Source organism: Sinocyclocheilus anshuiensis, unplaced genomic scaffold, assembly GCF_001515605.1.
Source record: "Sinocyclocheilus anshuiensis isolate Anshui unplaced genomic scaffold, SAMN03320099.WGS_v1.1 scaffold152, whole genome shotgun sequence".
Classification (NCBI taxonomy): domain Eukaryota; kingdom Metazoa; phylum Chordata; class Actinopteri; order Cypriniformes; family Cyprinidae; genus Sinocyclocheilus; species Sinocyclocheilus anshuiensis.
In genome coordinates this window covers 1-16,557 of record NW_015555781.1, presented here as the reverse complement: position 1 = coordinate 16,557, position 16,557 = coordinate 1, and the positions used below count along the sequence as shown (strand labels likewise).

Below are 16,557 nucleotides of genomic sequence, written 5' to 3'. Positions count from 1 at the left end.
GTATATACGTATGTATGTAGAATTTGTTTGTTTGATTTTTTTTTTTCATATTGGAAGTTATTAATTGATTAATTCCTTCGTTTTATTTTATATATTTTTATGTTTGTTGTTTATTATTTTATATATAAGACAATTCAAGCCTTGAAGTGCCCTTGAATCAACACTTACAATCATAACACCCATTGTTAAAATAACGCACTATTGCTTAAATAACATCAGTGAACTCTGCAAGAACAAGTAAATTGTATTTGGTTATGTTTGTCAGTAGCTTAGACGATTTCAACTTCAAATATGTTACCATTATTTATGTAAATAATAATTGAACAATTGGAACAACCGATGTTTGTCTTGTGTATTTGTGCTAATATTTGTATCTGTTTTGGCTAAAATAACTGTAGAACTGTCCAATTCTGTTACCTCTCTGAAAAGGCATCCTTATATTTCAATATACTATTTATAACTAATTCTAACTGTAAATTATTTTAGTTGGAAATCGCATATTCTTTCAAAGAAATATAAGAATAAATGAATGAACAATATGTGAATTCATGCAAATATAAAAGAACACAGGATACGCCGCATATTGAATACGGAAACATGTATTTGCTTCAACTCAGAAGAACATGTTCTTTTGTTTAAACATCAGATGATCCTCTGTGTAACAGTAAAAGCAGGTTTTGTTTCTAGTGGTACTGTCTTCGAAGGGAGGAGAACACGACGGCGAGGAATTTCTGAAAAGCGGCCTGGACCTCAGGTGTGAATGCAGCGCCCAGTTGAGCAGCAACAACGATGGTTAAGCAGTCACCCAAAAGCTGTGGGAGGACACAAGGGCAGTGTCATATAGACAGACGGGAGGCATGAACACTGAGGTCAGAACAAGTCTTGGTAATGAACATTATTATTAACTTACCCTGAAGTTGTCAGGATCTACGTGGAGCTTCTCGGAGTGCAGCACACTTAGTTCGGCATAGGCGGCTTTGATGTTGTCCATGTTCTTCACGGCTTTGTCCAGGCCATGGAGCACGACTTTACCGTGAGCAGCAACCATGGGGTTTCCCATGATGGCAGCGGCATTGTACATGTTTCCAAAATTGCCGAAGTACCGCTGGGTCCAGGGGTAAACGATAAGACATCTACAAACCAGAACGAAGAGAAAGAGCATTTTATTAGATCGCTGTCTGTAAACTAGTTGCCCGCTTTAAGTTAATGCCAGGACTCAATACCTTGCCAGAGCTTGTTGACCAACGATATCGTAGTTCATCTTGGAGAAGATGTCCTGGATGGTGGTCCTCTCAAATTCTGTCCACACAACCATGTTTCCGACTTTAGATGTTCAGACTGACTGCCTCTAACAGATGCTAAAGAGTGCTGTGAAGAGAGAGAGTCTCAGCGGTACTTTTAAATGCGCTTCATCACCCCACCCCTTGGCAGGCTATTGGGTGACAAGTTTGTGTGTTGGTTCAGCCACGTCCACCCAAGAGATGCATATCATAGCCTACTTTTTTCTTCTAATATTTGCAAAGACTAAACCTAAACAGTTAATTCTAACAATATTTTAGATAAAAATACCAGTAACGGGATTCTGTTTTTAACTTATTTTAATGTGTCAGCATTTTTAAAGAACAATTATATTAATCGGATTATATAGATTGCATATGAGAGACTTAAATAAAAATACATATGATAGAATACTTTTATAAATAGGGAATTCTGAACATTTTAGTTTTGTTGAACTGTATGTTCCATAATTATCAACACGTGTTCTGCATAACACTCAAAAACTATGTAGCCTAATTTATTCATGTGGTGTTTCTTTCAGTTGTCTACTAACTAAACAAATTATGAATAATAATAAATAGTTAATATTTTCATTATTACAGTTAGTTCATAAAGACAAGAAGTACTTTTGTTACAGTTCCCATACAATTGAAACATGTTTAATGCTTTAAAGTAGCCTATAACTTATTTCAAATGTTAAAGCGTCTTATCATTCGACAAAAAAATCATTTAATTTCAGCTCTTCATGTTATTACTGTACTTTATCATATACAACTTAATAAATTCCCATTCAATAGCAGAACATCTAAGAGTTAAACAGCCAACAGTTCATCAGTAAATAACTGAACAATTGATTAAGAGTTCACATAGGAATAGTTGATCTCTAAAACGTTGAACAATAGTTTTACACTAAAGACATAAAAAAATCAGCTGATCGTACGACCATAAAAACAAGTCGAATGATATTTAATTGAGCAGTTAGCCAAGTGAGTAACTCACTCATACTCATTAGTTACTCAGCTTATATTACTCAATTACTAATTGTAGAGTCAGTTGCAGTTGTGGCCTCCATCAGTTCGGTACAGTTGATACAGTGTTTTTCATCTGTACCCCTGTCCCCGCTGACCACCCCGCACATTTCTCTAATTTGCACGAAAACACCAAAGAGCACCATGTTATGAAACATTTTTTGAGGAGAGATCGTAGGCATCAAAGGTCCGTCTTACTCATAAAATGACAAGCAGATATTCCATGTTAAAGAGAGGCGGTGAAGTAAAAATCGTATCCCTAAAAATAGACTTTGTTCGATATCTTTGGATTAGAGAATCGTGCATCCTTTTAATCTCGAATTGAAGAGGGCACTACCATGCATGTGTGGAGCAAAAATCATGGGTCGATTGTGATGTGCAGGCAAGTTATTTGATGTGTTTCAACTGTCCCTTGGTTCCAGTTGTACACTATAGGCCTACATATATTTTTAATTGCTTGTTGTGTGGAAAGCTGTTTCAGTAACCCAAACAAACGAAATGTTTATAGGAGTATCGCCGTATATTCATTCGAGTTAAAGGTGGTTGATTTATTAGCTACATAAAAAAACAATTTTCAATTTAATGAATTGCTAATTAATTGAATAAAGTGGATAGAAAATAAAAAGTATGTCATGAGAAAAAAGTGGAAAATTTTGGCAATCTTGCACATTCTGATAAATCATCTTTGGGGGTGAGAGGAGGGTCTTGGGTGTATCTTCCTGATGGCAGTATAAAACTGTCAGTCCTCTTGTCAGAAGCCTACAGAAGTTTGCTGTAAATTCATCCTTCCACGATGAGTCTCTCTGCCAAAGACAAAGCTGCTGTCAAAGACCTTTGGGCCAAAATCTCAGGAAAGGCTGATGACATTGGTCAGGATGCTCTTTCTAGGTAAGGTTATTAATGGTGTGTTGTAATATGCTACGTCATAATGTTTTCTTCGGGCATATATATCTGTAATTCAATTCACTGTCTGTCTAGGATGTTGGTGGTCTACCCCCAGACCAAAACCTATTTCTCTCACTGGAAAGACCTGAGCCCCGGCTCTGCCCCAGTGAGGAGGCACGGGAAGACTGTGATGAGCGGCGTCGCTGAGGCTGTCAGCAAAATCGATGACCTTACCTCTGGGCTCCTGAACCTCAGCGAGCTTCATGCTTTCCAGCTGCGTGTTGACCCCGCCAATTTCAAAGTAAATGCAACGAATTTCACCTTTAGTCATCTCCGATTCTGTCTTACTCTCCTAGTCACGGTAAACTTTTGTTTCGTTTTTCCATAGATTCTGTCCCACAACATCCTCGTGGTTCTGGCCATTCTGTTCCCCACCGATTTCACTCCAGAGGCCCATGTTGCTATGGACAAGTTCCTCAGTGCTTTGTCTCTGGCTCTGTCCGAGAAGTACAGATAAGCGCATGTTACTGTCTTCGAGTCGGACCGCGTCAGACCAGATGGATGCCTGTATAAACATTCAGTCTTATTATGATGGAATAAATGATTATGAAAAACTTTAACTAAGTCTTTGGTGCATGTTTTTGTCATACAGCAGTCAGTGTTGAGAATGGTGAGAGACTAGATACAGTCTTAAATCAGAACACAAATATTGTTTCATTCATTCTGTAGAACCAGCCAATGGACATGGAAGTAATGTTGTTTTATCTAGTGTTGACATTAATCAAACATAAAATTACCAACCACACAACCAAATAAGAAAATAAATAAATCAACTTTAAACTTAAAAAAACTTTTAAATAAGCATATTGCTAAATAATTTCTCAAATAAGCATTAGTGAAGGCAGAGCACTTGAGTAATTGAACTTCATTAGTCTGCTAATTAGTCTACTAACTTCATTAGTTTTGGAGGGTTTTACAATTGTTGCAATTTAAGTCCTTCAACGTGCAAAGATATGTCACTTATCATCAATATATCCACTTACTGAAAATATATTACTAGTAGAAAATATAGTTACTTTTTTCCTCAAGAAAAAATATTTTGCGTACTTCTTTACAATTGCATATAAATAAAGTAGCTACTTTAAGTAAAAATAATTGTGGAAACATTTACTTTCGCTGAGATGTTTGGAATAATTTCTCTTTTAATTGAGTAAATAATAATGACTACATTTAATTTGCTCCATTTGGCTTCAGTTATGAACTTTTGAAATCTAACAAATGAGCCGTTACTGGTCGGTAAAACTTTTTAAAAAGCTTTTTATAAAAAGTTATTTTTCAAAGTTCAGTGTGTTATTATTACTTTTGTTTACATATACATTAATAAAGGGGTTAAAATAGTAATTAGTATATATTATACTAATAATTAGTTATATATTATACTAATAGTTAGTTATATATTTAATAGGCCTACATTATGATATAATACATATAGCCTAATTAGATACTAAAGTGGGGTCATTTTATTAATGAATCTCTTACATCATACGTACATCTGCGCTTTGTTGCTTATGATGAGAGAATTCGCCTGAGAGCTGAATTCAGTCAGCGAGCGCCGTGCACTGAACAAAAACTCATCTGAACGCCTCTGATTGGCCATTGCATTCATAAGCTCAACAGACTCGGCGTTCATAAACTCAACAGACTCGTGTGTGATTGGTTATAATGCGCTACACTGTAAAAACGCATAAAAAATCATGGCGCAACACTGAGCAGATCTAAATGTAATGCTGCGGTCAACACTTTTCATTTCATTTGCATTTTATTCGTGACAGCCGCAATGGATTTAGTTTAACTGTACAGCAGCATTTGTGTCTGTGTGTTGCCATATTTTCTACAAGCGGAAACTGAGGATATGCGAATATTACATCATTGATTGGCGACAATGACCAGGGACCTAAAGTCCCAATTTTCCTTTTGTTTTCTCTAAGAATGAATGAATTTCCAGATTTTTATGAAAAACGCAAGCAACAATTGGGTGTTTCTGGGAGAATCTCCGCTTTACAACACTTTTTAAAGCATTCAGATAGGATTAGCGGTTCAAAAGTTATTAAACATTAAAAACAATAGTTATTTTTAGCCGCGGGAGGCTGTCTCGGTCTTTGAGGGCTAAAGTAACGGACTATTCCTTAAATCAAATAACAATTGTATTTTGGTGATATACACGTTGGATCATTTGAATAAAACTTGGAATATGCCTACTACTATCTGTCCTTATTAAAGTTATTTTGATAGTCTCCTATTACTAAAAGAGGTAATCAGATTAGGTTATGCACGAACTTGATGCCTATTTTAATAAAAGATGATCCATTAGAAACAGCTTATACCAAAAGCTTCAAAAGCTGTCTGCAGCAGCAGCAATCCCTAAGACACAATGTGTGAATTCATGCGAAAAGTGCTGGACTGGTAGTCTGGCATACCGGGCATTTTCCCGGTGGGTCGACGCACTTTTGGGCCGGTACAATTTTTTTTTTTTCCGCCAAGGACCGGCCCATCATGCAGGGACAGCGGCCCATCACATATAGACGGAGTGATACGGGATCTTGCTCCGCCTATGTAAATATCGCTTCACCTGAAGTAAAACATAAAAATACAGAAATACACAGAATATATATTTATATATTTTTTAAACAAAAAAAAATCCATATACAGTGTAAATGAAATTGCACAGTGATTCTTCCACCTTCCTCTCGGTCTCTCAAAATGGACAGACCAAAGCGAAACGTTGGTGCTGAAAAGCTCAGGGAAAAGTAGCTTAAAAATTTAGAGGCGGATGCCGCAAAATGTGCCTCGTCGTCGGCAGTTGCGAAATGTATACAGCAGCGTTATCAAGAACAGGCTTGCTCTGCTGTGAGTGATGCGGGCCAAAGGGACAGGCAAGAGAACGAGAGGTGTTTAATCGGTAAGGAGCTCGATAACGGGCTCGCATGAAGGGGAAACGGAGGAATGTAACCTTTCCTAATGCGTGTGCGCACCATGAGTGTAGAATACGTAAACACTTTTTAATAAAACGAAAATTCGTCCCTTGCTCTTTTTTTGGCCAAGTCAAGTGTGTTCACAGAGGTTTCCATGGGCCAATGCGAATACATCTAGATTTAAATATGACCTGATGTTTTATTCTTATCCAAAACAATGAGCTGGGATATTCACACACCATTTTTTATTTTGTGAGTTCGCAATATATTCAAATACTTAACTTTCAATATTAAAGATACTGTAATCACTGTTTAAAAAATCATAATTTATTAACTTATTCTCCGCCTTCCTCTCTTATTCTTATAAAGGTTGCATTCTTTGAGGAGGTCTTTGCTGTCCCTTAGTGTGAAGATTACTGGCAACATTTTAAATTAGTAGCCTATACACTGAAAAAAAATGCTACTAAATCTTTTAAAGGTAAGTGGTCGCAAACAATTTATTTTAGCTACATTTAATTTAAAAAAATGTTGAAAGTTAGTCAAATAAATTTGTTTATTTAAATGTAGCTAAAATAAATTGATTGCAACCACTTACCTTAAAAAAATGTAGCAAATTCAATGAATCATTTTTTTCAGTGTATGTTGTACACAGTTGTTACTTATTTTTATTAATTGGAAATCATATACTTTGACCTTTTAGCTTCTTTTCTTTGGGGTATATATATATATATATATATATACACACATATGTGGTGGGCCGCCTGGACCAAAACATGCCAGGGCCGATTTTTTGTCCCAGTCCAGCCCTGCATGCGAATATAAAAGAACACAGGGTACGCTGCATATTGAATACGGAAACATTAAATGCGCTTCATCACCCCACCCCTTGGCAGGCTATTGGGTGACAAGTTTGTGGGTTGGTTCAGCCACGTCCACCCAAGAGATGCATATCATAGCCTACTTTTTTCTTCTAATATCTGCAAAGAGTTAATCCTATGTATTTTGCCGAGATTAAAATAAATAAATAAATAAATAAATAGAAACAACAATAGGCCTAATGAGACTATGGATTCTGGTTATAACTTATTTTACTATGGCAATGTTTTTTTTAAAAGAACAATTATTGTCATCGGATGATATAGATTATATATGACAGGCTAGATATAGGCTAAATAATAAAGACATATGACAGATTATATACATATTAATACATATTTTATACATATGGAATTCTGAACAGAGAAATTGAATTTAGTATCTGACAAGAGAAACCATTTTTCAAAATTTTCTCAGATCTCTGCTTCTCCGTTTTCTGTTTACGTTTTTAATAGACAAATAATTGCTCATAATTGATGGTCTCCCCATGAGAGTTGCAGGCTACCGCATATTTACCAAATCAAACATAGTGACTTTTGTATTTGACATTACAGTTTCCTCAATCAAAATATAATTTGAATAATTATTTATCTAAAATTCCGTATTGTATTTAAAAGAGACATCTCCTTAATTTTGTATAAAAACGTACATTTTGCAACGTGCGTAGAACGTTTTCCATTAGGCCTATACCAAATCTGAATATCTAGGCAAAATTTGCTACAGATTATATTCTGATAAACTCTAGGCAGTCGAGGTATTGCGTATAATAACGCTTATAATATTAAAGTCTTGCATCACAAGTCTTTTAGCGTCCCCTGCTGTCCATATGTATTAACATGGCTAATATAACAAATCTGAAATTAAACAGAACAGAACAAAACACAACTAAATGTAATCAGCAGGGGGCGCCAATCTCTCTCTCTCTCTCTCTCTCTCTCTCTCTCTCTCTCTCACTAACATATGTGACCCTGTCTGTGAAAACCCAGCTAAAGTAATTTTTTGGTGATTTACTGTTTTCTATATAAAATCATTATCATATGGTAAAGAACATTCTGTGAAAATGTAACATTGATATCTTTATTACTGACTGAGTAAGACTATGTCAAAGATTGAACTCATAGTGAAATTAATGGTTGAAATCAAATTTTGATGCTTGTTATCTCATAATTAGATTTTGATACTTTAGCCTGGATTTCACAGATAGGGTCACATATTTTATTTGATGTAAAGATAGCCTATATACAGGAATACCTATAAAAATAAAACAGATTTTATATAAAAATACGCATTGGCTACATTTGAAGTATATAGCCGATTTATTGCCTATTTATTATTATTATTATTTATATATGTCACTGTTAGGCTTATGTTAATACAAGTAGCCTAGGCCTATATGATAATACCATCATACTTACAACCTTATTAGATATTAGTAAGAGCTAGGCGCGAAAGAAATTCACTCAGTGTCGCTTGAGGTCTACTGCTTCGGGGTGTCTGTAAAATGCGATTCCTTTCGGTTAATGCCCAAAATCTAGGCCTTAAACACCGTTTCAGATTAATCGGCTACTCTTTTGTTCACTCGGTCACAGTCACAATATCGTCCAAACTGCTTTAGAAATAGCCTATTAATAGAATATGGTAATAACCTATATGTAACGACGATGTGATTTAAGCACTAAATTCATCAGTCAATCTTACAATTCCCTGCGCGAGAATATTTTTGGAGACTCCCTCTCAGCTTCGCATACATCGAGCCAGTGGATACTTGCCGTTCGTGTGGCGCTCTTGAGCCAGTTTCAGAATGATTGTGGAGCGGACAACGACATTATCTGACCTGATGTAGCCTATCATATTCACAAAGAAAATGTGACACTTTGAAGCCTTCGTATCACAGATGTAGGCTATGCAGGAAAGAAATCCGTAGGCTATAGGTAGCCTAGCCTATAACGTTATCAAGGCATCGCCTACTTAAGCACCAACTAATGTAAATTTGATTCTTAATAACTGATTAATAAGTTTACATCTGCTGCAGAGGTCTATAGCATGGTTGTCACATATTGCATGATGGCAATTACAACTGCACAGGGCTGCGTTTCTCAAAAGCATCGTAAGCCTAAGAAGATCGTAAAAACGACCGTAAGACTGATCTTAGTATAACGGTCTGTTTCCCAAAAGCATCGTAACTTAAGTAGCACTTGAAAATCATCGTAGATCTACGAGTGCTCTGGAGTAATCGTAAAGCGTTGTTTAAATTAACTTATGAAAATAATTAAAAAGAAAAGGGAAGAAGATGAAAAAATAAAAATACACATGATATCATAAATATGTACTGTATACATAGAATAGTGCTGATAGAACAAGTCTGCAATAAACTCTTTTTTGTCTGTAACTGTAGAAATGTATTGGCTGGATGAAGTACATATATTTGTGGTACTATCACCCTTAATATATACACTTTATATATTAATAACATCTAAACTTACATGTTTATGTTTAAAAATATCCATCAACCATTAGTCATTAACTCCAGAAACACTTGGAAGAACTCATAAGAATTCTTATATTTCATAGGGCCTTAGGCCTTGGGTGGTTCAACAAACACATGGACATCAAAAACGTTGAATCAGCATAGTTTTATAGATTTAAGTTATCGATTGAAATTATAGAAACTTCATTTAATCACCATAAAACAATCATATTACGGTACTTGACTGTGCTGGCAAGATAATTGGCACAGAAATGGAGGGCCTTGCAAGCCTCATCTCCTTCAGTGCAAGTCTCCTCTCCTCTAAAGCCAGCTTGGCCTTCTTGAAGTCAAATAGCTGCTGTTGAAATATTGTTGTTCCTCCTATTGGCCTCTTTAAGACATTGTCTAATGTCTTTCAAGACATCTCTCCAGCTGCACTAAGTCCTGACTACAACCACAGACATTCTCAAACTACTGAGGTGTTGTGGCTGCAGTCTGGACAATTGAAGATGGAGGCTGAGGCCTGAGAGCTTTGTTCAGAGGACTAGGAGATGGTTGGTGCTGGGAGATGGCAGGTGAAACTGATAGTTCCTCTGAGCATGAAGGGCCTGACTCAGGCTCAGGTTGAGGCATCCCTACTCCTCCATGAGGGTCAATACCACCACAAATGCCATCTGAAGTATTGACAAGGCATTTTCTTCCTCTGCTGCGAGAAGGGGAGAGTCATTGGTCCAACCACCTGTTTTTTTTTAACTGTCATCCTCTGCAGTGCCCTCTTGCTTTTTTGCCAGGCTTGCAAAGTCCTGCCACTTCTTGCGGACCTCCTACCCTGATCTCTTAACACCCATGGTTGCAGTTAATTCTGTAGCAAAGTCCTCCCATATGTTTTGTTTTTCCTTATTTGTATGGTGTCCTTTAAAACGGCTGAAAATGACATCTCGCACTACCTCCTCCAGAAGAACATTAATTTCATCTTTTTGAAAGGTATTTTGTTTCTAATCCACATCCGGTGACGACTATTAGGTTCAAGGATACGATTCTATAAGGTAATATTTCAGCACTTGACAAACGGACAGCGACTCTTACGAAGTAGCACGTAGAACGTGTTTTGGCCAGTTCATGTTAAGTGCATTTTTGGGAAACGCACGTGGAATTGCGGCAAGCGTTCTTAACCTTGCACATAGAGAGAGCTCTTAAGAGCTAGATCCATCGTTATTGGGAAACCCGGCCCAGGGCATCAAATCGGGTTAAGCTATCTGAACCCGCACTAGAGTTTCCAGCAGCACACTAACTGCAGACTGCAGAGACATTAGAATAAAACAGGTTGAGAGCCACTGTTCAAATATTTTAGTAGGCCTATTATGAGTCTAGTGTTTTCGCACAGTTTCTTTACGGACACAAACATAGGCTCCTTTGGCTTAGGGAATTACAGAAATCTAAAAAGAAGCCATATATTTTGCTGATTCGTAAACCGGCTTTGCGAAATGTTAAGATAGTTCATATGTTTTCTTCCGTCATTATTTTCGATAAAATAGCCTAATGAAAATTGTGCGAATCAAATATTTAAAATGTCGAAAGCCCTTATATTAAATCACCTGTACACTGCAGGAAAAAAAAAACTTTCTGAGATTTTTTTTTTTTTTAATGAGCTGTTTACTACATATTTTCTCTGCAGGTTCAATAATATCTTTGATAAGTCCATAGGGAGAAATGGGTGTTCACTTTCTGAATTCTGTGATAAATCGTGATAAAACAGAAATAAATTATCTCACGATCCCCAGAGGCATATTTCATCTGAAAACAGGAATTGGGCCCTTGGATAATCTTATTTGCTGTTGCCTTTGTCTTCTTATAAACTTATAGGGTGATCGGGGATTGTTAACACATTTTGCTGAAACAATAGCAACACTTTTTTTGGGCTGTCTCAAACAAACGTTAAAATATTCCCACATTTGTCTGCTACAAATTGAAGTAGTTCAGACATCTACAAATAATCCCTAAACTGTGTAAAATTATTTCAATTACAAGCATTGTTGCGACAACCTACCCAACTACCCGGTGAGTTGTAACTAAAATTTCAGCATTTACTTTACTTGCAGGAATTTATTATGGTTATCAAATGAACTTACTCAAAAGAAACATTGTACCATGTCCCACCACACCCATCCTCCTGTTAAAAAAAAAATTCAAGCAGCATACGCAAAATATTAAATAACTATAAAACATTTTAACTTTTACGAGACACTTTTACAATTGTGGCAAATGTAGCCTACACACTGTCCCGTTTTGTTCAATCTTTGTGGGTCAAGTATACTATTACAACTTGTTTCAATCCTCTCCATCTGTTCAGCCCTGATAATTTAATGAAATTTCGACGTTTAAGCTTATGTGGACGCTATATCCAAATCAGCAATAGCCTGTTGATTCAGATGTTGTTTTTAATTTTCTATTTCTTAACCCCACGCTTTTTATCTTGTAAATTCTTTATATTTGTACACAGAGACTGCAGCTTCTGCTATCACCCCAGAAGCATAGTGCTTGTTTGTGATAGTGATTTCACGCCAGTAGCTCATTTCAAATAGTTTAAACTCATCCCTGGTCCATCCTACATAAGGCCTGCTAAAGAATTAGTTTGAATTAGTGTCAATTTCACAAGTTACAGTTTAGATAATGTTTCGTTTATGTTTTTGTGGTTAAAAAGTACTTTGAAATTGTACTTAAATTCAGTAAAGTATAGATAATACGCCAAAACTTTTTCGCAATTAAAAGTCTTAAGTAGCCTATCTAGCTAAAAATAATAAATTGTACGTATTTTAAAGCCCACCTTTCTCAGCTTTTTAAAATGACTTTTGAAAACAAGAGACAGTAGATAATTTTTCATATTTTTGAAGAAACCTGTCAAAATCGTATTTCTCATTCTGACTATATGTACTCTTAATACTCTCGGACACAGCAGATATTGTATTGAATTTGAAACCAATGATTTTACAGTGTTTTGGCATTTTAATACAGTTGCTTTTAGACCAATAATCAAGACCGAATAAATGAAAACATTAACTTTTCATGTTATTTAGCAAAGTTACCTAGGAAGTTTCTATATAGACCTGTCAATAAGTAATCTTAACCTAAATAGGAAGACAGTAGCCTGGTCCAGTATTACCTGCCGAGGGCTTCAGCGCCGATTTCATTTAATCTTAGCCCATAAGGCCTTCACAGCAGACTTGTCCTTATCAGAGAGACTCGTTGCTGCGTCTTCTTTTTCTCAAGTTAGATTGTCTTCAGAAAAAGATGTTGGCTAAAACGGGATTTTGTCCCACTTTTTATATAAAATGAATATATACACAAATATTTGTTTTAGGCCTATTTTTATTTTTAATTGATTTATTTTGTATTTATTTGATTCAAAATGTTTGTTTGTTTGTTTGCAAAGGGACAAAACAACTGGAAGCAACAAATGTGGAAGCAAAATATTTAAATATATAAAAAAAAACACAGCCAAATTATCTTTGCAAGCAGACTGATGTTTTAATTGAATCAATCTTTCTTTTTTACTTTATCAGATAAACAACATAATTTTTGGCCACAGTAATAAAAATTGCACAACCGCCCAGGTGGCCATATGCACAAGAATGTAAATCGCCAATAAACAACAGAAAAAGTATGGTGCTTCCATGGTGACACCTGGATTCGGTGCTCTGTTGAGAACGTCCGCCTCTGTTCTCAATTTGTTAGTCACTTTGGGAAAAAGCTTCCGCTAAATGCATATGTAACTGTAACCGTAGTTTGAGTTGTCTGAACTTGCTCCCGGTCGGTTCCGTTTTTGTAACCGATAACAGCGAGTATAAAATGTTAATGAACCAAGAGTTCAGGGTTTATGTGAAAGTAAGTAAAATTTTGAATTAAAAAATAAAAAGAGTTGGTAAAATAATTATCATTTTAAGGATAGCTCAGTGAGAATCAAGTATAGGCTTTCAGTTTATCCCGACAAAGGGGTTTGAAAACACATATGATCGATTCAAATATAGCCTATTGATAAAAATAAGACATGACTCGTTTAATTCTGTGCCTTTTATTGACAAATTGTATTCAGACATCACACTTGAGTTGCTTAGGGGTGCCGCGCAGTGTAGCGTATGAATGAATGCCCACTGGAAGTTTAGCGGTACTTCTCAGCGAGAGCCAGGGCCAAGTTCTGAAAAAACTTGTCAACTGACACGTGAACCTCTGGGGAGAAGTCTCCAGGGAAGAGCATGCCGATGACCACAATGACATTGTGTGTGAATATCTAGAAAAGGAAGAAACAGAAACACATTATCATGTCCATTATGAGTAGACTTATTTACACTACTGTGATATACTATTGTTTTGTCATGGTGTACCTTGAAGTTGGCCGGGTCAACACGCAGCTTGAAAGCATTAAGTTCGCTCAGGGCCATCAGACCTCCCACAAGGTCGTCTATTTTTGAAATGGCATCGCCGACTGCAGCCATGATAACACTGCCGTGCTTCTTCACGGAGCAGACCCAGGGCTCAGGTCAGCCCAGTGAGCGAAGTAGGTCTTGGTCTGAGGGTAGACGGTCAGCATTCTGAAAGGAAATAATAACAATAATAATTTCGGTGATCTAAACATTATACTTTAAGGTAATCGAATAAATGAAAACATTAACTTTTCATGTTATTTAGCAAAGTTACCTAGGAATTTTCTATATAGACCTGTCAATAAGTAATCTTAACCTAAATAGGAAGACAGCCTGGTCCAATATTACCTGCCGAGGGCTTCAGCGCCGATTTCATCGGCCTTGGGGCCAACCTTAGCCCATAAGGCCTTCACAGCAGACTTGTCCTTATCAGAGAGACTCATTGCTGCGTCTTCTTTTTCTCAAGTCAGATTGTCTTCAGAAAAAGATGTTTGCGAAAACGGGATTTTGTCCCACTTTTTATATAAAACTAAAGAAGGTCACACCCCAAACCACACCCCTTAAACGCATTACTGCTGATCCCCAACCTGTGGTGTCCAATCAAAAGCGTGCCAATTTTGTGCTTCTCGTTTAATTAAGATAAAGATTTTCTATTCACACCCTTCACGCGCTATGCAGATTAAGTTATTTTATATTTTATTTTCACTTAATCACAATTTTAAACTTATGAATCAGAATTAACATTGTTCAAATGAACTAAACCCATTTGTGTAATTGTTTTTTTCCCCCCAAAACGTTGATAAATGATGGTGCAACTCTTGGAAAGGATGATGTGTCTAATAAAATTAATTTCAAGTAATACATTTGAAAATCATCATCAGTTGAAAACGCTTGTAACATAATTGCATTCATCTGGCCATGCATTATAATCAAAATATCTTTTTGTAACGGTGCTTTGCTATTTTGCTATTTCACTGAAAATGACTACATTTTATTGTTATGAACGTTTGTTCATGGTAATATAGCGGTAATATTAGCGTGGTGCAAATTTGATCAGCAAAATTTGACAGAAAAAAAAGCTTGTTCATGTATAAGACTTCTTACAAAACAACATTTCGTCCCCTTGGAATTATAAGGTTCTGCATTCCGAGTAGTTTTGAGATATCGAGCTTCAAAATTTTTGCATTCCATTCGACTGTGTAGATAGAACCTTTTTGTTTTTTAAATAAAAAGTCCCAAAATGTACACAACGTTAAAAAAATCTGTCACATAATGTAAATAAGTTGTCACGGAATAAGAATATGTGAATAACTCTATTTTGACAAAAATGTCAGATGGTTTTTAGACGGGGTCCAATCAGTGATGTCCAGACATGTATGCGTCACCTGCTCAGAGCAATTATCCAATAAGACTTTGCATCTTTTAATGGGCGGAGGCACATCAAGTCAATAAATTATACTCCGGTTTCTGAATTTCTACTAGTGATTCCTACTCGACTTAAGCAAGTACCTAAGGACACCCTAAAACGTTGACATGGTTGAGTGGACAGATGCTGAGCGAAGTGCCATCATTGGCCTGTGGGGAAAGCTCCATCCCGATGAAAGCGGACCTCAGGCCCTAGCCAGGTATCATATTGCATCACATTCTTTATAGACACATTCTATAAAGATTCTCTCCGTGCTAGATTATGTCAGTTACGCAGTTTATTTAATGCTGTTGTAACACCTCTGTAACAGGTAGTTCTCTCTCTGATGGACCAGGCAATTAACCAAACTCAGAAGAACAAGGCACGTGATGGGAGGCGGCGGTGGTGCTGAGTAAATATCAGAGGCAATCGGTAGGTTAACCACAATTTAAATTTTACTGTAAATGGTTTAGGGTTTGTTTCTTTTTTTCTTCAGTAAGTGCTTTTTTTCAAAACATAAAACAATAAAACACAAAACACAATAGCCATACCCTTGGGTGCACCCGCTAATTAACTATACATTACACAATAAATCACCTTCACAATCAATCAAATTAAATGACCACAGTTAGTGATAACCAACGGGTAACTGCAGTATGCAACTGGTATGCAAATTAGTCTTTCAAAGTCAGATGTCAATCTGACTAAAAGGTTTGATCAGTCTTTTCCTTTAAACTGGAACTGATGTCTCTCAGATTTTAAGTTCCCAAGGAGAAAAATAGTATCAGTCACTGGAAGCACAATTCTCTTACTTGGTTGAAGAAAATTATAATGAAAAACTGTCCTTTATTCCAGGTCCGTGATCCTTTCAGTCAAGGTGGGAGGCTCGCCATCAATTATGGAAATCCACATGAAAGTTCATCCTCACAAGGGGAAAAAAACCTGGCCTGTACATTCACAGGCCAGTACACACTTAATTCTGTGCATCAAGAATCAATTTCAATGAAATACAGAGCACATGAACCAAATAATACATACATGCATATCATTTATGCAACTTGTGTCATAATAGCGAATTACCTGTCCATTCTCGTCTGTTTTTTTTCACAGGTACACGCAATCAAAATGGCGTCAGCAAACCGCAGAGACACGCACAGAACATGCGGCCTGACCCAATCACACAATTCCACATGCAAGTTTTGTGGTGCAGGAGTAACACAAACACGCT

General features: G+C 36.4%; 3 protein-coding genes and 1 long non-coding RNA gene across 4 annotated transcripts; 2 read left to right on the top strand and 2 right to left on the bottom strand.

Moving 5' to 3' along the window:
* Positions 1-683: 683 nt before the first annotated feature.
* Positions 684-1,365, bottom strand: LOC107674643 (hemoglobin subunit beta-2-like). Its single transcript, XM_016468675.1, has 3 exons — positions 1,224-1,365; positions 911-1,133; positions 684-812 (listed from the first exon to the last, which is right to left on the bottom strand). Exons 1-3 carry the CDS (start codon positions 1,313-1,315, stop codon positions 684-686), a joined length of 444 nt encoding a protein of 147 aa, XP_016324161.1. The 5' UTR covers positions 1,316-1,365.
* Positions 1,366-3,099: 1,734 nt separating this feature from the next.
* Positions 3,100-3,743, top strand: LOC107674601 (hemoglobin embryonic subunit alpha-like). Its single transcript, XM_016468623.1, has 3 exons — positions 3,100-3,194; positions 3,285-3,492; positions 3,580-3,743. The coding sequence occupies exons 1-3, from the start codon at positions 3,100-3,102 to the stop codon at positions 3,706-3,708; spliced, it is 432 nt and encodes a 143-aa protein (XP_016324109.1). The 3' UTR covers positions 3,709-3,743.
* A 9,816-nt stretch (positions 3,744-13,559) lies between these two features.
* On the bottom strand, positions 13,560-14,382 carry LOC107674722 (hemoglobin subunit alpha-like). Its single transcript, XM_016468812.1, is given in 4 exon segments — positions 13,560-13,791; positions 13,886-14,025; positions 14,028-14,092; positions 14,273-14,382. Coding segments are annotated over 4 exon segments (429 nt in total). The 5' UTR covers positions 14,368-14,382; the 3' UTR covers positions 13,560-13,662.
* Positions 14,383-15,392: 1,010 nt separating this feature from the next.
* LOC107674623 (uncharacterized) lies at positions 15,393-16,262 on the top strand. The gene is made up of 3 exons (XR_001632516.1): positions 15,393-15,549; positions 15,661-15,761; positions 16,185-16,262. It is a non-coding gene; the product is annotated as an uncharacterized LOC107674623 (long non-coding RNA).
* The last annotated feature ends 295 nt before the right edge of the window (positions 16,263-16,557 follow it).

Bases quoted from the DNA above. Each gene is read 5' to 3' on its own strand.
- LOC107674643 (XM_016468675.1), bottom strand. From the start codon at position 1,315: ATGGTTGTGTGGACAGAATTTGAGAGGACCACCATCCAGGACATCTTC. The intron at 1,134-1,223 runs GTATTGAGTCCT...TCTGGTTTGTAG, and splicing joins GGTCAACAAGCTCTGGCAAG to ATGTCTTATCGTTTACCCCT. The intron at 813-910 runs GTAAGTTAATAA...GTCCTCCCACAG, and splicing joins TAGATCCTGACAACTTCAGG to CTTTTGGGTGACTGCTTAAC.
- LOC107674601 (XM_016468623.1), top strand. From the start codon at position 3,100: ATGAGTCTCTCTGCCAAAGACAAAGCTGCTGTCAAAGACCTTTGGGCC. The intron at 3,195-3,284 runs GTAAGGTTATTA...CTGTCTGTCTAG, and splicing joins GGTCAGGATGCTCTTTCTAG to GATGTTGGTGGTCTACCCCC. The intron at 3,493-3,579 runs GTAAATGCAACG...GTTTTTCCATAG, and splicing joins TTGACCCCGCCAATTTCAAA to ATTCTGTCCCACAACATCCT.